Below are 26,126 nucleotides of genomic sequence, written 5' to 3'. Positions count from 1 at the left end.
TTCCCCACCTTTGTTCTGAAGCCCGTCAACAAGTACATATTTTGTAATGTGCTGCCATCTATCAGCGAATGCACAAAAATTAACTGCGCAGAACTGGCCAGTTTGAGATAGCAAATCACAAGGCCACGCAGCTCGCGCGACTTCCCGAGTACAGTATTACTACAATAGCAATTATATGGACCCTCTTGGCTGTATTTTGTCGCCAGCGTCTGCGTCGATGTGGACGCGTCGCCGTTATTCACTGTGTATGTACACGTATCTATATATATATATGAAAACGCAAGAAAGAAAAATAATCCAGAAAAAGATCCCGGCAAGCGGAATCGAACCTCCGACCTTTTAATTGTGAGATCCAGGCGTTAGCCACTGAGCCACGAAAAGACGCCTTCTTCGCCGTTCAAACGGCAAGCTATTTATATACCACTTACCGCTGGCGACGGGCATCTCGGGGGAACTGCTATCACGTTTTCAGCATTACCGGCGAGATAGGGCGATGAGCGCGCGTCGCCATATCGTCATGACGCGGCGGTGCGCGCTATCATCTCCCACGCGAATAGATAGCCCCGCGGAGAGGGGTCGCTCTCGCGTGCACTCGCTTATCTCGCAATGGGGACAATCGCGCGCTTTGAGCTTTAACCGGAACGATCCTGTTGTAGTTACCGATCGCACAGTGGTCACTGCATTCATTGCACAGTTTCCGTTTGCGAAAAGGGCGCGCTTTTCAGACACAGCGAAGTAGCGACTGAGATGCTCATTCGCGTTCATCTGCACCTGTGAGTACGTTTCGTGCGTCATTTGTGCGTGAGAAACGCGGGGCACGTTTTCATCTGCTTGCCATTCTTCACGTGGCCTTCCAATTTACTGCTATCACGTTCATTGCTTCGCCTTTTCGGCAAAGCTGTGACTTTGTTTATGTCGTTTATGCACTACAAAAGCACTGATGAATGCTATATGCAAGTAAAACAAGCTGAATGAGTTTCAACTGAAAAGGTCAGAAGTTAGCGTTTAACTACGTGTAACTAGCGTTGAACTACGTGGCTACAGTAAACCTCGCGAAGCTGATATGTGTACTCTGTGAGCTATGTTCAAAAGTGTGAGTTGCCACGCATTTTCACGAAACCTTCGTGTCTCGCAAAAAAACGAATCAGACTTATCGTGTCACGGAAGGACATGTTTGTTTTCCTGATGCAGAAAACGTGCAATGTGGTAGTGTTCATTTCTTATTGCTAATGTGTTAACGCTCAGGCTACCACAGCCAAACACGGCAGCGTCTGCCTACTGGCCATCCCTGAGAAGACGCTCCTGAATTTTACTTGGCGGCGCGACAGTCTATGGGCCGATTCTGCTCCCCTTCCGCGCATCACCCCTCTCCGTGGGTCGGTCCCAAGGAGCTGTATAACCTCCTCGGTCGGGCCGCGGGAGGCGGAAAAGAGCCTCGAGCACACTTTCAGAACTCCACCAGCGTCACGAAACTACCGCACCTATACTCGTAACAGCCCACTCCCGTCACGCGCGGAGACGCTGACGAGCGGGTGGTGGTGAAAAACCTTATTCCTTTGAAGACCAAACAGTAAAATAATAATTAAAAAATTTAAAACGCAGCGCTGCCGGTTGTGGCGTTCAGGCCGTGCCTAGCCGCGACGTCCTCCGCCCAAGTCACCAGCCGAAGTTGCACGTCCGGCCTGGTGCTGGACAAAGCAGCCCTCCCACTGCCGCGGACTTCTGAGGTGCCAAGAGGCAAGGCGCGAGTGTGGCGCACAGGAGTAAAATATGAGTTCATAGTTGGCGATGGAGCAGCCACATAAGCGGAATACCGCCGCGGAATGCTTTCCTGGACCAGCATGTACGGTAGCTTGCGTGCACGGTATGCGGTATTCACGACGGATCTCGCCGTTTGAAAGTAGGTGAAATAACAGTTCATGCGACCTATGAAATATGTCTGAAAATCGTGAAAAGCATATTTCGGCGCTGCCTCGATAACACGCAAAATTTGGGATGCCTTTCACATATCAGACTAAAAAAAGCGCACGCGTCAGTTCCAGCTCCATTGCACTACTATACCCCCCCCCCCCCCCCCCCGAAATTGAATTCATCAGAAGCCAGAAATAGAAATTTATTCAGCATACTTGGGTAAGAACTTTGAATCAGCACCACATCTGGTAATTGTAATCACCCCCCCCCCCCCCCCACTTGTAGCATATGAAGAGAGTGGAGCAAGATTGCCGCGCCCCACCCTCTTCGTAAACCGATTTTTCTCTTTCCTGGAAGCCTTCTTTCACACAAGTTCCTTCGAAATAAACTACTTCAGTTAATAGTTTGCACTTGCACTGTCCACTTCATTTCTTGTCTTCTCCCTAACTTCCTTCTTCGCAGTAACTGTATAGCGCAATTTTTTCAGTCCTAAAAAACCAACTAGCACAATACTTCACTTTGCTCGATCATAACTCTTTCTGTGGCGGCAAGCATCTTAAAATGAGTAGAGGCATTAATTATGACAGAAATTGAATAAACTTTGTTAAATTGTGCATTTTAATTTAATCAGAGGAAACAGGCGTTTGAGCAAAATGGGAAAATTGCAGCCCTTTCTGCGACGAGCCTGTGGCCGCTTTCTAATTTCGCAAAAGCAGCCGCTGGTCATTATTAGCGATCGAATAATGAAATGTGACCAATTTCCCCAGCGAAACTGAAACTTGAAAGTGCGCAACTACCATATTCTTCCGAGGCTTCCAGCATGGTGCAAGTAGTATGTTAGGAAACGCAGAACTATAGCCCCCCCCCCCCTCCCCGCACAGTCTCCATCGTGGACAGTGACGTCATTATAGTCGTCTGCTAGTTGCGCTTATCGGAGCTTCAGTTTCAATTCCACTGGTATAGAATTGGTTGAATTTCATGGATGATAATATCGCGCATAGATGATAATAACACGCAATCATGCAAAATCAAGCATTGCATCCTACGTCGCACGCACGAAAAAGGTCATCTACAAGATCCCTTTCACCTGTAACAAGGTTTACATTGGTCAGACGTGCAAGTTCCCAAACACACGTTTAACGGAACACAACCAATCGAGATTGACTCCGAAGTTCATAAAATATCCTTATCAGAGCTTAAACATCGTGCTTGGCGATCGTAAAAGCGGGTATGCACAAACAAACAAAGACAGAACTGTGGTAATGGAATACCTTGGATCTGTGAGTCCGCAGACTGCTATCCGACGCGAAGCCCTTGCCGCATATGTTGCAGTGGAAGGGTCGGCTCTTGGCGCGTTCCATTTGGCTGTCATGATTTCGCAAATGCTGCTGCAGGTTGGACAGCTGGATGAATGCGCGACCGCACTCGGCGACGTGGCACTTGTAGGGCCGCTCGCCGGTGTGCAGGCGCGTGTGCTGCTGGACGTGCGAGAGCTGCTTGAAGCGGCGCTCGCAGTAGGAGCACTTGTACGGCTTCTCTCCCGTGTGGATGCGCGCGTGCTGCGCCAGCTGGTGCGTCGACGAGAACGACTTGAGGCACTGGGTGCACTGGTGCGGCTTCAGGTCGCCGCGGTGGGCCTCGCGCGAGTGCTGCTGCATCGCAGACTTGTGCGCGAACACCTGCACACGGGGACACACTCGGTCAGGCACTCGTCCCTGCTAGAACGGACACTGGAAATGGAAAAGAGATGCACCACTAAAGACACAAGGGCAAATCATCGTCGATTTCCTGGACTCGACGGTAATCTGCGCTTCAGGACCACCGACTGCGATCCTGTACCGTACCCGGCATGCGTCCTGCCACAGAAGTGCCACCGACGGCTGCGTAAGACGATCTCATTCTGCATAGGTTACCAAACGACGTTCGCTTGTCTGTCACATTTTCCCCCCTACCCAACGGCTCTGAGTAGCACTCCCACGAGGGTTGGAGGCCACGGATGAACAAGACTGTTGCGTACCGGTCCAGTGCGATGGTTCACTGCGGATGGAAAGCACGACGCTGGTCAGCCGACGCGGAAGCGGCCTTTTGTCTCGTACTTTTTTTTTTCATTTCATCTGCGCGTCTAATTTGCACCCTGTTTTTATAGCAGCGGCTGATGTGGCGTCGACGCGTGAAGAACATGCACTCTGTCAAGACGGTTCGGGCCTGCTCGTACACCTGGCCGGCAAGTATACCACTGCGGTGATCGCAAAGTCCTATAGGGCACTTTCCTTACACCCTATACGTTTCACCGACGGGCCATCCAGGACGAATTTTAATTTCAGCACCACCGGAGATACGGCCACACCGTAGCATATTGTCCTTGAACGATGGTGCTGGAATGACCTCCACAAGTTACGCATACAAACATTATCGAACGCGCCAGTGAGAAGGCTCTTTTCTTGTGACGTGCCGCCCGCCGCGGCGTTCTGGTAGCTATAAGGTATACTGCTTCACACAGCGTCCACACAGCGTTTACCAGCAGCGCCTAAACATGATGCCACGCACTGCGCTTGCTGTGTACGCACACAAGGATCAACAAGACGCAAGTACACTATGCAGCTCCACTGACACTGCACAAGCCGTATGTCGCAAAGAACGCTATAGGGCTTCGTGATCCAAGAAAGCAATTTTGGATATTGCGCCGATCCAACCAGAAATTGGATCTGCAATGCTTTTCTACAGGCACTATACATACCGTAGAAAACATTAAAGGTAAAACAAAGCTGCCGTACCTCGGGTGTCTGCGTAGTAAGGAATGCGCCCATGTCCGATGCGTTTCAAACCTTTTCCTCGCTCCTCATTCCATGGCAGTTACCCACTATACGGGTACGAGGGTTGGCTAAGAAGCCAGCGGTTAAAGTGGCCAGAGAATTAAAAAAAAAGTATGACACGCTAACGTACAGTTCCTCGAAAGTTAATTTTACACAGACTGATAAAACCATACATGCGAAAGCCTCATGCGATCTTGAACATAAAACCGGCGCGCGCGAACTAAAAGCAAGTAATGACGACGAAGTGACCACACGAGCTGCGCGTTCGTGACACGTATGACTGCAGTGTAATCCTCCAAGGAGCATCATCGTCATCATCCGCCCTGACGATAGACTACTAAACAGAGTAGATGACCCACTCGACTCTTGGCCGATCCCCATGGTGTCGCTTGTTGTGGCGCCATCCTTGAGAAGGATGCGCACTGTTTGTCGTGTTGTTGTGTGCTTTATATATAGATGTCAGCGCAGACCGGCACACGTGATTGTCAGTAGCCAATTACGTGTGTCCGCGTCGCTTCGTGGTGTGGTTTAAATAAACGGCTGCTCGTCAGCCGAGTTGTTGTTGGGCTTCCGCGGAGTGCGTTCGACTCGCTCGTGTCGGTGGGCCGATTGCCGGCGCGCAACGAGTTCCGCGTCCAGTCGTCGGGCTCCTTGCCGTCGTTCGGACGCCGCCCGCCGACACAACACCGATCATACCAAAAGCATCATATCATCCTCATCAAGCATGCTCTGATTAAAACCTACAGGCCACCGAACCCATTTCATTCCTTGCAAGATACTCATCCATGTAGACAACATTTCCTGAGTGACTGCAGCGCCAGAACGCAAAGCCTAGAGGATAAAAAAATAAAATGAAATTATAGCATATCCACGTAGTGAATGATGAGTGAAGCGAAGCTTTGGAGGGTTTTATCGCTAAACCGTGAATCCTCCATCTGTCTGTCTGTCTGTCTGTTCGTCCATCCGTACCAAGGACTAAACCAGACGTGGCACTCGCGCACTTTTTAGAGGCGAAGCTCCTTAAAGTGGCACGTACTCGTTCGTCCCTCGTACTTGTAGTCGTAGTGTGTAACAAGTGTTACAGTTTGACCTGCAAGGTGGTGCCGGCGGGATATTTCTCCTGTGCTTTGTTGAACAATACAAAGTTCGCGCCGTGCGCATTAACTAAAAGCCGAATGCTCCTGTCTTTCATTCCCCATTAGCAGCCATCGGCAGGTACATTGAGCACTATCTGACAAGAATGGGTTGCTACGTTATACTCGCTGGGTGTAACCTCCTTAGTTTTAGAAAGGTTTAGCGAGCGTTGAGCCGCAGTGCCATGAATACAATGAACTTGTATATACCATGAACTCGAGGTGGTTAAAGGTGGGAAGTAGATACGAAGCACAAGCCGTCAGAAAGTAAAAGCAGAATTCTCCTGTCTCTCATTCCCCATTAGCAGCCATCGGCATGTACATTGAGCACTATCTGACAAGAATGGGTTGCTACGTTATACTCGCTGGGTGTAACCTCCTTAGTTTTAGAAAGGTTTAGCGAGCGTTGGGCCGCAGTGCCATAAATACAGTGAACTAGTATATACCATGAACTCGAGATGGTTAAAGGTGGGAAGTAGATACGAAGCACAAGCCGTCAGAAAGTAAAAGCAGAATTCTCCTGTCTCTCATTCCCCATTAGCAGCCATTGGCATGTACATTGAGCCCTATCTGACAGGAAAAGGTTGCTACGTTATACTCGCTGGGCGTAACCTTGTTGGTTTTAGAAAGGTTTAGCGAGCGTTGGGCCGCAGTGCCATAAATACAGTGAACTAGTATATACCATGAACTCGAGGTGGTTAAAAATGGGAAGTAGACCCGAAGCACAAGCCGTAAGGAAGTGTGCGTGTGCCAGCTCTCGTTTAGTCCTTGGAATGTCCGCTGGATGGCGGTGCTTCTATATGGGGAATCTATGATGAAAAGATGCGAGATAGTGGTACTTGGAGTGTTGAATAGATGTACTAACGGACACACAGACAGATGCATGGATGGACACATGAACGGACGCCGGGGCGGATGCATGGACGAACGCAGGGACGGACGCACGCACGGACGGGCGGATGGACGCGTGGACGGTCACACAGACGGACGCATGGACGAACGGAAGCAAGAACGAATGGACGGACGAATGCTTCACCGCACTCTCCATCACTCACTCCGTGGATATGCTGGCAATTTGTTTACGGCCTGCGGTTCGTGTCTACTTCCCACCTTTCACCGCCTCTAGTTTATGGCTGTATATTAGTTCCCTATATTCGTGGCATTGCGGCCCAACCCTCACTAAACATGCTAAAACCAAGGTGGTTACGCCCAGCGAGTTTACTGTGGCAACCTCTTCTGGTCAGATAGTGCTCAAAGTGCGTCCTTCTGAGACAAGTTTTTTTATATATAGTAAACTTCAAATTCAAGGCAAATTTCATTGAAGATTAAGTCACAAATACTCGTCTCTGGAAGTTATTTCATCAGAAACAACTATCCTTTCATTTATGATTAACGTGCGCGGGTGACGCTCCTCTATATTGCGGCCGTGGAGGTGGCTACCTACTACTACTACTACTACTACTACTAGTAGTAGTACTACTACTACTACATACATCGCGGACGCACGACCCACGGCATAGGGAGCTTCGCCACCAAAAGTGGGCTATACGGGAGACGCGTATACGCGCGTCTGTTTTTTGCGGCCCCATAACGGTCAATAATAATGTCAACGAAATTGAGGCGGGGGCAGTGCGTAAGGCCCCCATAGTCGGTTACAAGCTAAGAACAAATACAAGCGCCGTACCCTAAACTGCGGCTCAACTGCCACTGATCTGTGTGAGAAAGTCGCATTTGCAACCGTCAGTATATACCTTTTCGCTGCTAGCACAAATACAATGCGCAATAGCAATTAAAAATTCGTCGTCCCTACTTGAAACAGTATATTTGACAGAGAGTGGTGTCGATATCTTGGCGGAAATTGCGCAGGAAGTCAACGTCTTTTGACCGAAAACCAGCAGCACTAACGTGCGTCTGTATAAAAAAGCCCCGATCTGAAATAAGCGAACGGCATTTAGCGTCACAAAAACAAACTAGCGTGATAATTTGTGTTGGGGAGTGGAAGAGTTGAGGTTGCAGGTGGAGTTTACATTTGTTATTAGGTTGTAAACGCGATACCTCAGCAGTGCGAGCAACGCAACTCCCACCGTGGACACACAACATGGCTCCAACATGGCGGCTTAGATGACATCAAGACAGTATAATCACGCGGCGATTAACCTGATTCAGTGTGACAGCGATGTTGATGGAACTTAACTGGGCCCATAAGCATGAATAAATATATAGCGAAGGAACCAGCATGCGAAATACCGATAATACTAACGTGACAGAGACTTAGAAGTGTGGCGGCTAGGACTAGTTGGTATGACATGACGGTAGTTATAGCGCGAGAACAGAATGACGACACAGAGACACACGTGTCCTTCGTGTCCTTCTTGTCTCTGTGTCGTCGTTCTGTTCTCGCGCTATAACTATCGTTGTGACAGAGACACTACAAAATTCGCGTACCACCGTGATGGTGCTCCAACGCGGCTGTTTCAGCCAAGTGAGAGCAAGCCATCTATAGACGCAAAAAGCCGTGTGTTAGGCTGGCAATGCTAACATAACGGATCGATCCCGATCCAAGGCTGGCTGCGTGGCGTACTGCTCTCTCCTAATCTCTTTCTTCCTCCACACTGGTCACGCGCAAGCCAACATCGGTCCATCGAAAGTCGTTTTGTTACGCGCTATGATTGCGTATTTTGTTATACTTATGTGAAGTACATTTACTGTGTTCTGTATAGTTGTGTATCGCGTTAGCTCGCGCTAACAGTTATATAACATTATAGCAGTTATGCACCCCAACAACGTACTTATGCCGTTATAACGCTTTAATTCTCGCACTTATGTGAGCTTATATATTGTACAACTTCCCGCTGGAGCCTGTAGGGGATTTCTGAATTAATTATTTTTTAATTATTATTAATTAATACAGCCGTTACGTGGTAGCGGCCCGCGACGTTGCTCTAAAGGAGTAGCGTTTCTCAGGACCCATTCAAGTTCTGTGTCTGTCCGTCTGTCTGTTACAAAGTTTCAGGTGGTGCCTTCTTTGGCTTATACAGCAGCGCACGGTTCAAATGACACTATAACTTCGGATGATCGGCGTTGAGACAGCAGTGAAGAAGAGAGAAATCGCGACGCCAACTGTGTCCACGTAGTGCGAAAAAAAAATGGCGGTTGAAAGAAGATGCATCTTCGAATCTCAGGGCCGCCGATGTGTTCCGGTACGAAAAAGGAGCGCTCCTGTAAAGGGGCGGAGACTGGCAAAGCCGCGGCCTAAACACGATCGAGGGGTACCGAAAAGATCGCGTCGTGGACCGACGGCAATTCTTCACCGTCCAAACCGGCGTGTGACCATCGATTCCGCTTAGCTGACCACCTGCGCTTTTGTTTGTTTTGTTTTGAGCACGTCACGACGCCCCCTGTACGAACACCCAGAATCGCAAAGTGCAAAAACAAAGCACTCCTCCCTCGGGAGTGGTCGAGCAGCGTTTTCATTCCAAACATGGCGGGGCCCCCAGACAAACAACATTTACGCGTTTGTCCAGCTTGCGAAGGCGAGAGAGTCACAGCTACACCGCTCGCGTCCGGCCGCGCTGCGCATTCGTCAGGCTCGCTGAGCCTTCCCAAGACGCAAAAGAACCGTGTCGACTTCGCAGTCGGAGAAAAAAAAAAAAGAAAAGCCTACCACCAGCTCGCGGCCACTCGACTCTGCTAAACTCACCGGCCACTTCCAGAAAGCACGACAAATGATGACCGGTGAGAGGGCGCTTGTGCACTGGCTCAAAAAAAAAAAAAGTTCGAACGGTAAAAATAAATAGAAAAAAAGGTGATAAGCAAAAATAACACTCGTCGAGAAGAATCGAGCGGCAGGCACGTCCAGTCCGCATCCCGGTCACGGATCCCGCCTCCATGGAGCTCGTTGGCGCGTCTTCATTCCGTGACTTTTAAAGCGGACAGATCTCGAATTCCGGCAGTATATGGTACACGGCCATCGATCAGGGCCAGTATAGTGTTGGGACGGGAGAGAAAGTAAGAAGAAAAGGATCAAAGTTTCCCCGATTGCCAAACGCGAAGGGACCAGAGGAAATTCATGCTTCTTCCTTTTGCCAGAGACTTCGAAGGGAATATCGAGAACCACAAGCTGGCGACCTTCCTTCTGAGTGCAAAACCGGCCCGCAGCAAAACAATGCATCGATGCACACATTGTATTTTGATCAATGTGCGAGCGAATAAGTGTTCTACTTCGCGTTTAACGTTATTCTGACGATATTTACACGATTGCCACCCTGCGAATGAATTATCTACGGATACACAAATCATTCGTAAAGGAAAACGACGTTAACAAGTTCCCTGTCAAGATTATGATTACAATAATCAACGTTTTATTTATTACATTACTATAGATATTTATAAAGGAAAACTGACCGGAATAGTTACAAACGTCTATAGATGTTATACGGTTACGTATGCCATAATAACGGAAGTCAAATCACTAACCGTTTTCACGGATCGTGCACGCGACGCCGCGATACACGGCTGTTTGTCCGAACCCATCAGTGACGATTGATTGATTGATATGTGGGGTTTACCGTCCCAAAACCACCATATGATTATGAGAGACGCCGTAGTAAAGGGCTCCGGAAATTTAGACCACCTGGGGTTCCTTAACGTGCACCCAAATCTGAACACACGGGCCTACAACATTTCCGCCTCCATCGGAAATGCAGCCGCCGCTGCCGGGATTTGAACCCGCGCCCTGCGGGTCAGCAGCCGAGTACTTTAGCCACCAGACCACCGCGGCGGGGCCCATCAGTGACGAAGGAGACGGCGCAAAAATAAAGCTGGCGGTGGCGTTTCTCGTGTACTACGAGTGGGTGCTGATTGGCGCCTTGAGCTACTCATGATCGTATATAAACGCGCGGAGTGTATACAGTTAAAAACTGAATTTACACAATTAGTGCGATTAGCGAATCAAAGCTTTCGTCTCTTTAAAACGATGCCCACCTGAGAAGAAAATTAATCTGTAATGACGTGACTAGAGCACTTTTTTTTTTCAACAATCCCCTCATCTCTATTTTACAAATATGGCAAATAAACGATTCCGATTTCATTTTCATCGCAAGTCCCATTACCATTATTGCCAAGGACTGTAGGATCGAAGAAGACGAATAACACTGTAGATTTCATTTCTTCATTTTTTAAAATCACCTTCCATTCTTAAATTAACAATTAAAAAAACTCAACGTCGCATTCTTGGCCACTCCACCAAAGTGGGTACGGTGCCATATATTGTAGGAAAACAGACAAACAAATAGGGCAGTCCGCTGAGCAGACATATAGATATGTTTATAAACTATCTTATACAGAAGATTCTGACAATTCACATGTCAAAGTTCTTACTATGCTGTTGGCGGTATGGTGCACACGTCTCGATAGTGCGGTTCTATATTGGACCCGTTCGCAAATGTATATAGAATTATAGTTTGTAGTTTACAACGGTCCTACTTACTAGGTTCTTTGTATCTGCCTTCTAGATGTTCGTAAAAGTTTGTACGACCAACCAGCTCAAACTAAAGCTCTGCTTACTTTTTCGCCAGCGTGAAATTAAAAAAAAAGTAAAGGCAGAAATTGTGCAGCGGAGCTGTTTGAAGGACTAAATGACGGACTTGTTCGCTGAGGGTGGCCATGTGTGCTGGTTGGTATTGTTTAATATTTGACGGTATAGCGCAGGATAAGGACGAAAGAATGGCACACTCGACACAGTACATCGCTTGGTTGTGTTTTGTCCTTAGCCTGTGCCACCATCAGGGACGCGTCCGTCGAACGCCACCCGTAGACACACGAGCAATATAACATAACGCCACGGTGGTTACTCTGCTCGACTTCGGACCTGGCGGTCACCGTATCAAATTTCCAATGGAAGCAAAAACCCTCGAGGCCCACGGATTTACAGCTGACCGTTAAAGAACCCTGCAGCCGATGGCCTGAATTCCCGAAGCCCTCCAATATACGACGTCCCTCATAGAGGTGTCGTGGTTTTGGAACGTTGAACGCCAACAATTATTACTATTATAATATCCACTTGAACATACGCTCAGAGCTTCGTACGCCACGATGGCGAGGGTGGTGCATTGAAGGCGGTTACCGTCAAGCAACGGTCAGCTGGAAGACGAAATAAACTACTCAATTCATACGTGACCATCTTTCATCTATAAACTATTCGTTTCCTGGCATCATCATCATCATCATCATCAGCTGTGGCGCTAGAAAACTGCGCGCGCTACACTCGACGCTTGTGCAGCAAGTGAAGTCAGGTCACAAGCCTGTCACACGTACAATCGAGAGCAAATGTTTGAGGACCATAATAGCAGGAAAGGATAAAAATTTCCTTCAAGCACAGCTTCACGGCGTGCAACTGCTTCGATGCATGCATTAACCGAACAGTTTAATTAACCAGCGCATTTAGGTTGCGAGGAAGATTCTTCGCGATGAAACTGAGTCCGCAAACTGTCGCTCATGACTGCGTGCCAGAAATCGCTTGCACACCGTTGAAACGGGGAGCGACAATTTTAAAAAAGAAAGAAAGCTGCAGACAACTGCTATTCGGTGGACTCCGCGCAATGTCACAGGAGTGCTCTCCGCACGCTTTTCCCAAAAATATAACGACAAAACAATGGAGTATGATTGATTGATACGTGGGGTTTAACGTCCCCAAACCACCATATGATTACGAGAGACGCCGTAGTGTAGGGCTCCGGAAATTTCGACCACCTGGGGTTCTTTAACGTGCACCCAAATCTGAGCACACGGGCCTACAACATTTCCGCCTCCATCGGAAACGCAGCCGCCGCAGCCGGGCTTTGATCCCGCGACCTGCGGGTCAGCAGCAGAGTACCTTAGCTACATAGACCACCGCGGCGGGGCAAACAAAGGGGTAACGACAACTCACAACTTCAATGGACTATAGCGTAAATCAAGTGCTGCGTTATGGCCACAATTGATTTCCACTCTGCCCTGTAATTAAGCGACGTCAGTTTGCAATTTCGCAATGACGCTTTCTCGAGACCTCTAAGAGATGCGAATGTATATTATCCGTCTATTGACACATAATCTTATGAGATAGCGGCGTTCGTTACGGCGAGCAAGCGCTTCGTTCGAGCGACGCTAATTTAGACACGCTGCATGGTGCGCCTCGGTAGAACAGTGGTGCTCGGACGCTGACCTAAAGACCGGCCGTGGGATTTCGATGGAATGGCAGAGAGGCCCGTGTTCTGTGCGATGTGAGTGCACGTTAAAGAGGACCAGGTCTCCACTACGGCGCCTCTCATAATTATCTCATAGTTTTGGGACATGAAACGCCAGGTAATATTATTATTATTATTAATGTATACACACGCTACTGATGCGATAATTAAGTGCGTAAGGTAATATCCACCATCGGCAGCAGCGGTGGCTGCCAAGAAGTCAAAGCTTCGACTGCCACCAGCCGCATTTAGAAGAAACCGGCAAACAAAAGCATCAGAGTACCATACCCCATTATAATTATTATCAATCAGGAGGCCACCACATCAGCCTCCCGTCCGACCGACTGTGCTATATATCGAGACGCCAATCAAATGTAACTTTAATTTAATGACCATGACGTGCTGCATTAACCTCGCATCACTTCGGTCTATTCTCGGCACACAGCCTCGTCAAAGTTTGCGCACGGATTACCTCGGCTAGGGAATGGATAACTGGTCTATAGACTGTTTTACCGATGAGTTTCGGTGTCGCTGTTTTGGGCTGGTATAATATCGTCGTTTTGTACCTTGAACTACTAAACTAAAGGTGCTGCAACGGACCCATACACACGAAAAGCGGTTGGATTTGTGTATTCGACATTTCCCGGGCTTGCCGATTCACGTCAGAAGAAAAAAAACAAAAAAAAAACTGCGAGACATTTGTTTAACAGCCTATGGTGGCGGCGCACATCTGTATTACGCAAGATCGTTGGTAAATACTTACGATTTCTCGGGGAGCGCAAAAACGCATACGGCAAACACATGGGGGCAAACGGCAAACACATTGCACACGCTATAGATCCCAGTGTATACCTGCGCCCCCCAGGACGAGTATCGGCTCGTACCAATCACTCATTTTCTGTCCAAGCTTATGTACCGCGGGTGGATGTATTTAAGTTTTCGTTTCTGGTGCGATCTATTGTTGACTGGAATGCGCTTCCTCCCGAGGTACTTACAGGATGTAGATCCTCACAGGATTTTCAACGACGGCTGGACTTGTTTTTTGCCTAACATTGTTTGTGTATTGTTAACCTGTTCACCTCCCACCCCTGCTACAGCCCGCAAGGGCTAGCAGTATTGTAAATAAAATAAAGAAATAAATAGTTGCACCTCGCTCATCCCTGTTGTGGGCGACTGCGCTTGGAAACGACAACAACAAAAATAAATACGACGCCGACAGTACTTCGATATGTGCGATTAACGCTGTTCGCCTGTTAAAGAATAAAAACTTCTAAAAAAAAACATTGCTACTATCTCGTTGTTTAGGAAACAGCAGCGTATATCTCCACGTACGACATCCTCACTGTGCACGATTGTTTACTTTAAACGCTGTTTACGGTTGCAACAAACATAGTAAGTACACAAGTACATGGACGAAGAGGCCTACCTGTATGAGCGACGGCAACGACATGAGTAGCGGCGGGCTCGCGTCTCAGCCACGGCTGCACAAGACCCCGCCTTTGGCGACCGGACGTCGTTGGCTAATCCCCGAACCGGACCCCACGGTGCCACAAAAGGGGAATCCGTCGGAGGGGGGCGCGCCATGCTGTGTCACCCACCTTCATTCAACCCTTTTCGCACGTACTTTTTTTTTTTTCAGAAACCCTCTTCATCCTGCACGCAGTCATCTATACCGCACATATCGCGCAGAAGACTGGACTGATTTCAACGCCCATAAAACGCGTAATCCCTCCTCGATGACTGTGAAGTTCTGGTTCTAGGTGAACACAATGTCGGAGGTTCGATTCCCGGCCGCGTGCTATGCGGTGGAGGACGAACGGAGAGACGCCTTATAATATGATTTTGTAAAGTTATTCCTTCCAAGAGAGTCACGTACGATTTCGTTTGCCATTTCGAGAGGTTGAAACCGACCAATAAACAACGATTTAACTTAATTCTTTACAGGGCAGCATTGGCAGAGACATTGGGGAGGGATTCGAAGACATGGAAGCCGTTTCATCCGATATCAAAGGCGTTTTGTGCTTGCTTTTACTCGCAATTTTCGAAAGGAGTTTTATTTCCGTCTTGGGAGGTTACACAATAATGGCTGAACGCATGACGGTTTAAAGGAGCACTGACACAAAATTTCGAAGGCGAGATAATGAGCGAAATAGATTTATGTGGAGACATACACAAAATCTACGAGATATCCAGGCCAAATATAGCTTAGAACATATTTAAAATCAATTTTAAAGTACACTCCGCGCGACTGAGCGAGATGCAGAGCCACTCGCGACGCCGACATCAACGCAGGAGCAATGTAAACAAACCTACGTCACGACTTTGTGTTGGCTGGTCGCTGGCACGCGCACCTCCGTGCCCGCGACTTCGCGTGTGCTGGCAGTGCTGGCTGCCAGTGCGGCGCCCACTCGCGCACGCTCTCGAGCGTGCCGCTAACGTCACGGTTTTGCGTTGTCACGTGGCCAGCCATGTTTACCTTGCTCCCGGAAGTACTCCCGCTTAGCTCGGCGCTCTTTTGAAACCAAAACCGGGACTGGGCACACGAAAAAACGTCTCTAAATAAATAACCGCCGTGCACTCACGCGAACGAGGTTTCCAGCAGTGATCACTGGGTCATTCATTATAAGCTACCTATTGCAACAAAATAAAAACAAGGTGCAAAATTTTTGTGTCACTGCTCCTCTAAATTGAAAAAAAAAAAAAGCTAGTGTGGCTTGCACTGGAGGCGCAATGCTGCAAAGACGGTGGAGCCGTGGCTCTTGCGATTTTTGTAAGCTTTGCCAATTTCCTCTTTCCTTCTTCCTTTATTTCGTTCTTCTTCTGGCTTCTCTCGGCATTTTTTATATTTTTTTTCCTCTGTTCATTTATATTTATTTGTTTCGATAACAATCTACATTTCTTTATCTTTCTCATTCGTTCTACGTTTTTGCTTTCCTCTCTTCTCATCTCTGGACGCCATGGATCTTCCTCCTTACCACCACATCTCTCCTCCTCACGCTCACTTCTTTTTCTCACCTCCACTGCTTCATTACACTGTTCAAGGCTATGACATGCTCCGCTGGCGTGCCTGGAGACCCAAGTGGTTAGGACGCTCGGTTCCAGATCGAGAGTAAGCGGGTTCGAATCCTGCCTCGATAATTTTTTTTTTTTTTGCCAAAAACGTCTCTCTCTCTACTCTTTCTCTAACGCATCACGGTTATTACAAGCCACGCCGGAGAAATCGGCCTACGCGTTCCGAGAGCGGAGCAGAAAAGGACGAAGATGCAGAAGGGCGCGCGTGTCGGTTCACGTTGATTCCCGACGGGCAGATTGAAGCGAGCTCAAACAGCTTTGCAGTTAAAATCTATCTCAAACATCTACTACGCGATCGCCCCTATATACGGCACCCAGCTCGTTCACTTACATACCACGTATACGCTAAACCGAACGGCCTCCAGCACAACGTTTGCTGCAAAGAAAATTTTCTGACCTCGGCCACTGCAGTTATTCCAGGAGTATCGGCCTCAGGGAATGCCTCCCTTAGCGGACACAGTCGGCCTGGTCGATTTCACTATGCTATTCCCATCACTGCTGTCGCTCTCGCTTTCTTTTTCATTATTACAAATTCAGCATTAGCGGATGTAAAAAAAGAAAACACCATGCATGAAATCTGAAACAAACACTCACTAATTTAGTTTTGTTCTTTCTAACTGAATCTCGTAATCAATATTATACGACAACGATGAATGACTACTGTTCATGTTTTCTTTCCCTGAATATTTTCAGCAATCGTGCGAATTCGTATTGCTTTATCACATATTCATGACACTACAACATAGTTTTATGTACTTTGGTTACCAATGCATTTGATCGGTGTATTATCGTTTTTCCACGTAGTTAACATATGCACCCGTTCATTGTGTTGGTTTGGTTAATTCTACATTTGTTCGCTAATCTTGCCATTCGTATGCAATGACTATCCACAGAAAATCCCGGCACCACATTTTGCAACATCATTCGTTGTAGCACTGCTTTCGAACTTTATTTATTTATTTATCTATTCACTCATTTATTGCGGGACAGGGCGTACGGTAGACGCCGTCTCGCCGCTAATCAACGACAGAATCGTGAATTGGTCATGGGAGGCGCGATTCAACGAACTCGACGTTGGAAGCCAATGGGCTGGCGACACCTGAAAAAGGCTGCCGAGTAACAACCGCCAGTACAGGAGTTCTGGACGAGGCGCCCCGCCCACACACTAAGAGATGTGAGAAGGCGCGACTCGAATTTTGCATAGATTGTTTTCGCATCATGAATAAAAACCACCTTGCCCAACTTATCATGATGCAGTAATGAGAAAGACTTAATTTAATTAAACGTGTATTAGACTGAACCTAGCCTCTTTCGAAAATCGCTTAATCATAAAACTGCAAGTAATCAGCTCTGTATTTCAACGTTCTTTTGACGCGTACTAAACGCGATAAACTTCCCTCGCTTTCTAAGAACTAGGTGAAGTTGTAAACGAAAAAATAAAAAAAATGCGCTTGAAAACGCCAGAGCTGAAGGGCTTGCAGCCGACGCCTCGGTGGTAATATTCGCCCATATCTTCAAATATATCACCGGGCGTTACGTTTTAAGTAAAGCTGCTGTTCTGCCCTGTTGCAAGGGTGAGATAATCAACATGAGTAACGTACATGCAAACCACACGTGCCACATTGAGCACGGTCTTTCTACAAGAAACGAGTGCACGCAGGCAATGTGCACTGGCTACAAGTGGCGCTTCTCTTGTTTATTCTTTTCTCACCCCTGCTGTTGCACGATTCGTGCTCCAATCCTCACGTATTTTGAATGAAACCCTCTCTTCGGGCGAAGGCTCACGTGCAGGCGGACCGGGGCAACGTCATCTCAACAGAGCAAAAGGATGCCGCGGATACATCTGACAGGCGCGGAGCTTCAGCCAAGCCGGAAGCTGCTGCGGCTACGCACGCTGCAACAGTACACGCAGACACCGGGTCGGAGCCTCGACAAAAGGACATCAGCCGAGGGTCGCAACCGTCCCTATTTCCGTCGGCGAACGGAAGTGGACCGGCCGATCGAGACAGGTTCCGAAACATTGAACTTCCGGGCTGCGACCGTTGCGTCGCGGGCGATACTTCACGCCGATCGTTGCAGTCGATCGACGCGCTCTGATCTCGGCTGCAAACGCAACGAGCCACGAGGGAATAGAGGGGAAAAAATGGAAAGAAAAGAGAAAACGAGACTGTCAACACAAACGAGTCCAACGTATGGCGTTCTGCTCATCTGGCTTCTTTGGTTACGTTCACGAGAACAAAAGCAATATACGCCAGAATTGAAACGTGGCGAGAGGGCACACTTCACACCACAGCACGATCCAAGGGGAACAACTAATTGAACATGTTAACACACACACACACACACACACACACACACACACACACAATGCGTGCGTGTGTAAGAGAGAGAGAGAGAGAGAAAACGGGGTTCTTTTTCACGAGGTATACATAGCTGCCCGTTCGAACTACTCCATCTTTTGTCATTTCTTATATCCAGCTGCCATATTCTCACTTGGCCACTAATGGAGGCGAGATGATCACTCAACAGTTTTATTTACAATATTGTGTTTATAAATCTATCGATAATCGAACTTGGTGTGCTGTGCAATTGTAATTAGCAGTGACAGGTTTAATTCAGCACAAGCACACACACACGCGCGCACACAGACACAGACACAAAAACAAAATGCTTGGACCATCTCTTCGAAAGGAACCTTGATGGAATGCAAAGCGGTAGCGTTGGGCACGGGTGGCATCACGGGTTGAACGGCACTAACGCGGGTGCTGCGGTGAGCGCTGGAACATTCGTTTGAAGCGATGGCTGGCTTATGTCTAGTAGGTGACACGTACAGACGTGTTTGAAAGCGTACGAAGTGATGGATGCGACATTTTGTTTTTTGGGGCAGATTCTGAGTGGTGCTTTAGGGCAGGCTCAATTGCCTATCGGAGCAGATAAAAAATGCTATATCTTAGTGTTGCTATTGGTGTTTTCGGAGCAGATGTATGTTCCTAACGACTCCTGAAGCCTAAAATATCACTTAAGCATCCAATAAATAATAACATTTATTATTAAACATGCCATATGCTACTATGCAGCTTGCATACAAGCAGTATAGTTGGCGTAAATCATGGGCGGGAGGCAAAGGGTTCAAGAGAGTTTTGACTTTTCTGGTGTTCAGGCTGTGGAGGACACCCTTGCAAGTGTACCACTTACGATTTAGCTTTAACACGTGACATAATTGAGTTAACAGTTAAGTATAGCGCAATCAACTTTTTAAAAGGCTTTTTATATTTTACTGCATACCTGTGTTAAATGCCCCTCAGCTGCGTGAACTAGGCAAAAAAGAGAACCCGAATAGGACAAAGCAATGGCTCCAGCTCGGACACCATGCTCGTTTTTATAAAATTTAATTTGAAAGAATGATTTGATTCATATATAAATAAAAATACAAGCCATATTAAAAATAAGAATTGGACACCATGGCCTTATATGTGTCACCCCTTGAGATTTTTCTGGATTTACGCCACTGAGTAGCATACTGAGATGATAATGTATACAGCCTGCTTTTGGTTTCGCTTATGCCCATGGGATAGTCCCATGGTTCAACTTCATTCTTTTTAGTTTGCCAACATCATTTTGGAGCAGTTACTAGCAAATACTGCATTTTGGAGCAGCATGGAGCAGCATTTATCTTTTGGAGCATTATGAAGCAGTTGGAGCAGCACTTTTATCACTGCGCACGTTAGGCGCGCGTCAGGTTTATTGCACGTGAACCGACGATCGCGGCAGGTGTTGCAGGCGAACGGACGAGGCGGCACCTGCGGGCGCCGCGGCAAGCGTGCGGCAGGCGAAGGAAAGAGTGACGTCAGCGCGCACTGCGAGGAGAGCGTGACGTCAACGCGCAGCAGCGGCGTCACCTACTTGGCAGTGCACCATCACCTGCGGCGCACGGCGCGTTCGTACGGAAGGACAGAGTTACACAGGCTAATCAAAGAGCTGCTTCGCATCTCGAAAGAGACAGAGAAAAAGAAAAGTATAGAGCACTAAAAACACTGCTATCGCCGCGCACCAGATGCAAGCCATTTTCAATGTGACAGCAGGCAGAAAAGATGTAATGGCAAGAGGAGTTGAAAGGCGTTCGCTTCGGATGATCAATGGCCACGGTGCTCGGTTGCTGAGCCGAAGGTCACGGGTTCGATCTCTGCCGCGGCGGTAGCATTTCGATGGAGGCGAAATAGAGGCCCATGTACTGTGTGATGTCAGTGCACTTAAATAACACCAGATGAGATGCTTGAAATTTTCGAAGCCTTCCACTACGGCGTCTCTCATAATCATGTCATGGTGTTGGGACCCAAACACCATATTATTATTATTATTAGAGTTGAAACGCACGCGTCCCTGTCGGGAGTTGTTTATTAGGACAAAACTCACAGTTTCGACGCAAACGCAGAGCAATTAATGCGGTAGAAACAAGTTGGAATGTTGAAAGAAGTAAAACCTGCCACCTAATTTTTTATGATCCGATCCCCCGTCACTCCACGAAACGCTGGCGTAAGGGAATACGGCATCTGCAATGAGTGAAGCGCTGTTCGTGCTGTCTGTGCTTTCAAGGCGAAGTAAGCGGTGAGAGCACAGGCAGCATTTACAAACTGTTTACAGCTTGTAAACGCTGCCTGTGCTCTCAGTGTTTACAAACTTGTGTCGGGGACGGCAGTACAGTAAACAGAGAGGTTGGCGAGTTGGAACAGATGCATTATTGAAAACTTTCAGTTTTCTTCGCCGACGTAGTCGAATAGCATTGGTGGGGAACAAAAGCCTTGGCGAGTATACCCCGCATATTTTCAACCACTTGTTTCCCCGTCTCTAGAGAAATAATTGAAATAAATAATCTGCTGAGGTACCCTTCCAATTTTATGCGACAGAAACGTAAACAGAAAAGTTTTTTTTTACTTCATGACAAAACACAACACACGTTTCCACTTCGGCGTACAAGATTGATAAATTAAGTGACCGGAAGTTTCTTCTTGGAGCACACGCTTTGTGCTGCTATCCCATCCTGACGCAATCGGTACGATCTGTTCCAATTCTGTCAAAGTAACACGCGCCAGAGCTCACAATCGCGCTTTCATGGTCAAAGTTCGACGTGACTGATCGAACGACGAAGACCCCCATTCTCTCCCCCCCCCCCCCCCCCCCCCCCCGAACTAATACTGCACCATCGAGCGTTGGCGCGAAGACAGACGAGCAAGGCGTTTCCTCTTTGACGGAGGAGTCGTCGATGACAGTCCTCGCGCGATGTCATCACATGCGCCCTTCAGGCGACGGAGGCGGCCGTCTTGTTTGATGTCTGTTTCAGCCACACTCGCCGGCAGAGTTCGCGCGCTTTTACTGCCACGTAGAACACACGAGTCGATGTCATAGATTCGGACCTGATACAGAACGCGACCGCGACAGCAAAAACTAGGCCGAAGTGTCTGTATAGTTGCTATAGCAATAGTTATTTAAAGAGAGTGCCAGGTGCCGTGTATCACCTTCGACTGAACTCTGGCCACTCGGCGTGATTTACGGAGTGGCGTCGTCTGAATGCGATGTGAGGGCGATTAAAGTTATAGAGCTTCTTCTTCCTGGGCAGCTGTCCCATCCTTAGATATATGCGTTCCCTACCACAACAGCGCCCGCCCTTGCCAGCCTATCCGATGCCGAAGGGGCAAGGCGAACCAACGAGCAACGGAGGCGGACGCCTATAGCATTAAGCCGACCGCGGTCAGCTCCCCAGGAACAGAATAGACACAGAGGAGGAAGAGGCCGCACTTAACGATACGCGGGGCAGCGCACCGGAAAAGCTAAGCGACAACACCAACGAGGTGGCCGCGTATAGTATACGCAGTAAACGCCAACTGTACCGCATCGCCATGCGCCAGCCGCACGGCCAGTTCCCTGACGTACACCACAGTAGCAGGATGCGGAGCCCAAGTAGACATGATCGAGCGGGCTCGACCACGTGCTCTCGAAAAAGTCCGCGCTTTTTGCCCCGCTCGCCGCAGCAGGGCTGCCCAGAACGAGCGCTAACGAGCGCTAATGCGGGCCCCGCGCCTGCCGCCGCTTTATCACCCTGTCAGAGACAGCGCACGACGCCGAGCACAGGGTTCGTAGATGCAGCGCCGCGGTTCGCGCACGCCACCCGCCGTGGCCCACCGGCTGTAAGGTGCCGCGGAACCTTCTAGACAAGGCCCTATACTGTCACCTATCAACGCCCGGCACAAACGCCGAGTCAGCGGGGTGGCGTTTCTCTATACTCGTTTCGTAGTCCCTGCGCGGACAGGTAACGCACACCAGCGCACCTTGCTGCAATCGCTGCAACGAGCGATGCTTACGTCGTGTGCGCAGTCTGTACTAAGGATTCCACTAAAAGAACTCACCGATAGGCACGCGATAGAACGGGACGTGCACAATGCTCGCGCAAAGCGTAAAGTTATCATCCTCCGTCCGTTTCACGCTGTCCAACTATAATCGCATTGCCAGTACAACTTCAATGAAATCCAAACTAGGCTTCCCTTCACTTGCATCCCGTCATAAAATATCCCGTTTGGCCACATTTCACAAATTCTTCCACAATTTTACCTAGCATGAACAACTAATCCTCAAGCCTCGGTACATTTCCTACCGTATCGACCGCCATCATAAGGTTGGCATCGCATTATGCAACTATAGCAGTGTTCTTATCGATCACTCATACCTTGTACATCAGAAGATTGGAACCATCTACCCGAGGACATAGTAACTATTACTAATAACCATCCTTTCCGTCAGACATTACCTAATTTTGTATGATTAAAAAGTGTACAATGTTCCATGTTATGTATTATTATGTATTATGTTCATATCGTATTGAGGTAGTGGTCCTTACGCAGCTATCGTATAATTCGAAGTTTTTGCTCGTCGAATAACTTTTTTGCATGCTGTATTATATTTATTGTCTACTTGTAGCCACTCCCCCATATACTGCCACATGGCGCCTTGAGGGTAAATCAAATGAAATCAGTGAATGGCGATTGATAAAGAAAACAATCAAGCCAAAGGCACCTTTACATTATTGGCGATTTTCATGACGCTATAACACGGCACCGCGAAGGTCTCCCACCGAGATCAGTGCGAGCGAGTTCCGAATGCTGTGACGTTTCTAGCGCGACGAACGAGGAAGACACATGGCCCCGCCGCGATGGTCTAGTGGCTAAGGAGCTCGGCTGCTGCTGACCCGCAGGTCGCGGGATCGAATCCCGGTTGCGGCAACTGCATTTTCGATGGAGGCGGGAATGCTGAGGCCCGTGTGCTCAGATTTGGGTGCACGTTAAAGAACCCCGGGTGGTCGAAATTTCCAGAGCCCCTCCACTACGATGTCTCTCATAATCATATATATGGTGGTTTTGGGACGTCAAAGCCCACATATCAATCAATGAAGGAAGACACATGGAAGACACGCACAGTGCTTCAATGTCGGCCTGGTTCCTTGCGCGTATGCGGACTCGCATACGTGTCCAGGCACATGAACAACGTGCCGATGCACGTGCGAGAAACGCTGCAGCTCAACGCACATTCCACCATGTTCACTACATTTCGTATGATTCCTATAGATATCCTTCGTATAACAGTCCGATGTGTTGCTATCGCATTCATTGCTTCGACCTAGTGCCGAGACTGTTTGCCCTGTTTTGCCATGCCTTCATTTCGGCTCGTGCTCGTCCCTGCGCTACAGTTTCTGAAGTAAGAAGAACTACCAGCACGCCCAGACGTCTTCCCTTCTTAATAATTAAGTAGCTTGACGAACCATCTTTTTATGTCGCCAGGCATAGTATTGCGAGACAATCTGCGCATCCCCCGGATGGAAGAGTGGTAAGATGTCACCGCATCATTTTCTTAAAGGGACATTAAGGCAAATGTTAAGTCGACGTTGATTACTGAAATCACGTCGGAGGTCCGCATCGCATAAACGCACTTGAAGTTACCCACCTCAAAGTGGCCAGTTTCACGCCACTGTTGCCGTGCACAACGCTGCCCGGCTTTACTGCGCAGCCACTGACACTAGTAGCAGCGAACGTAGCGGGAGCCACAGCTACCATAGAGTTTCCTATATATACACACTAGAGAGAATTCTGCCGCTAGTGTCTATGGGAGCAGCAACACATGGCGCTTCAGCGAGCACAGAAATTATGGGTAGTACATGGATTTGCTAGTCTTCGTACTCCCTCTGGCTTCGTGTGACTTGAAGCTATTTTGTCCCGAAACAACAATCAGCAAATGTTCGACAGTTGCACCTCATCACCGTTACCTTTTATGAGCAATAATTCAAAACGGGTCACGAAGTTGAAACGGTTTGTTCTTGGAATTGAAACAAAATTACAAACACTAGGCAAATCTATGTATTACCCATAATTCCCATGGTCGAAAAACGATCGCAGTGCCAGAGCTCCCTGAAGTTAATTTTAGAAAACTATACGATATCAGCAACAACATGCAGCTATTGAAAAATTTTCAGCCACGGCCTCCGAGATGACAGGCTTGCTTGGTTCAACTTAGCCCCGCTAGATGGCACGACCTGTCCAGTTTAACCAGGCGAAAATGAAACTTTTGAACTACTCGCGCCGTCCCCCTTGTAACGTCCGGCGGTTGTTTTTTCCATGAATCAAACAGAAACAAACAAGCAGCATTTTATTACGTCTTTTGATGAGAAGATCGGAATGTTTCTGATTTCGTGAAGCTAGTTCGATTACTAATGGTTAACTGTAAGCGGTAACTCTGACGAATCGGGATCATTTTGCGAATGTCCTAGTCATGGCACATGTGTTCTCATAAATTTACATTAATTTATCGGTAAGCAGGGCACTGCTGTTGATAATACCGTCGTTTTAAACGTTGTCATACATCGAGCTTTCACTGATATAGATTGTTATTTGACTCTAGTGTCCCTTTAACGCCAGAGAAGCGAATAAATTACAGTATACGTACGCCAGATACGCAAACTGCCAACAATGCGATAACATCGTAATAACGAAGTCCATCCTACACGATAGCTCGGTTGTATCAGAAAATTCCTTACAAACATGGCACTGTTTTAATGGCAAGCCTATTTATTTCTTTTCATCTGCTTCGTTAGCACCGACAATAGGTTCAAATCGCATTCGTTACATCAATGCCTGACGATGTAAATATTTGGTAGTTCCCCAACAGAAGCAGGTTGAAGTATACGCGCCTGTGCAGTGTCATTTCCATGGGAGTGCGCACGAGCGGAGCGAGGCGAGGGGGGTCTCTCTCCTGATCACAACGTGCCCCATTCGTTTACTCAGTTATGGCCATGCAGGTTTTTTTGACGATAATGACGGCCTAATGCCGCATTCAAGAACTGTTCACGTCTAGGGACCAAAGGCGGTCATTGTACGAAGCTCGTACATTGTGAAGCATGTCTGTTTCGCCACTGGGGGGCGGGGGCGGGGGGTACTGCTGCTATAAAATACGCGTACAATTCGTCTTTGCTATATTTTGTACGCATCTATTCACATTTAGGTTCGTTCACACTTACGACTAGCACCGGTCGCGTGACCGACTCAGCCGCCAAGCGACTGGTCGCAAACAGTCGCTAATTGCCGCTTGCGAAGTGACTCAGTCACTCACTGCTCAATTTAGCACTCGCAAACGCTTGCACTACTCCAATCGTATTGCACGCTGTTCAGGAACATTCAGCCTAATGCAGACTTAAAATAATCACGGAAGCGCGCCTATTGACGTTATGCGGCTCCGCTTAACACGGTCTAGACGTTTGCAAAAAAATTACCACGGTGCTTTAGACTGCACCACTGTATTTTACTGATCTATCTATTTTACGGCCACACCGCAATAAAACAGGCCAGCACTATACGTTCGCATTCAGCAAAACACTGTCACGATATTCAAAATCGCGAAAAGATGAGAGAAGATGCGAGACAGTTATGAAGCTGAGC

The 26,126-nt window shown here is 48.0% G+C and overlaps 1 protein-coding gene across 2 annotated transcripts in view; it reads right to left on the bottom strand.

The window, feature by feature from the left end:
- The window catches only part of LOC119163969 (uncharacterized), a 76,535-nt gene that overhangs the window by 17,564 nt on the left and 32,845 nt on the right, over window positions 1-26,126 (bottom strand). For both annotated transcript variants that reach the window (XM_075888837.1, XM_075888838.1), the window contains one exon: window positions 3,183-3,590. In XM_075888837.1, the coding sequence (XP_075744952.1) occupies window positions 3,183-3,590 (408 nt within the window). The remainder of the gene's footprint in view (window positions 1-3,182; window positions 3,591-26,126) is intronic.

The sequence above is a fragment of the Rhipicephalus microplus genome, chromosome 3 (assembly GCF_043290135.1).
Source record: "Rhipicephalus microplus isolate Deutch F79 chromosome 3, USDA_Rmic, whole genome shotgun sequence".
Lineage (NCBI taxonomy): Eukaryota > Metazoa > Arthropoda > Arachnida > Ixodida > Ixodidae > Rhipicephalus > Rhipicephalus microplus.
The sequence above is the reverse complement of the archived record's forward strand: the minus strand, read 5'-3'. Positions and strand labels throughout refer to the sequence as shown.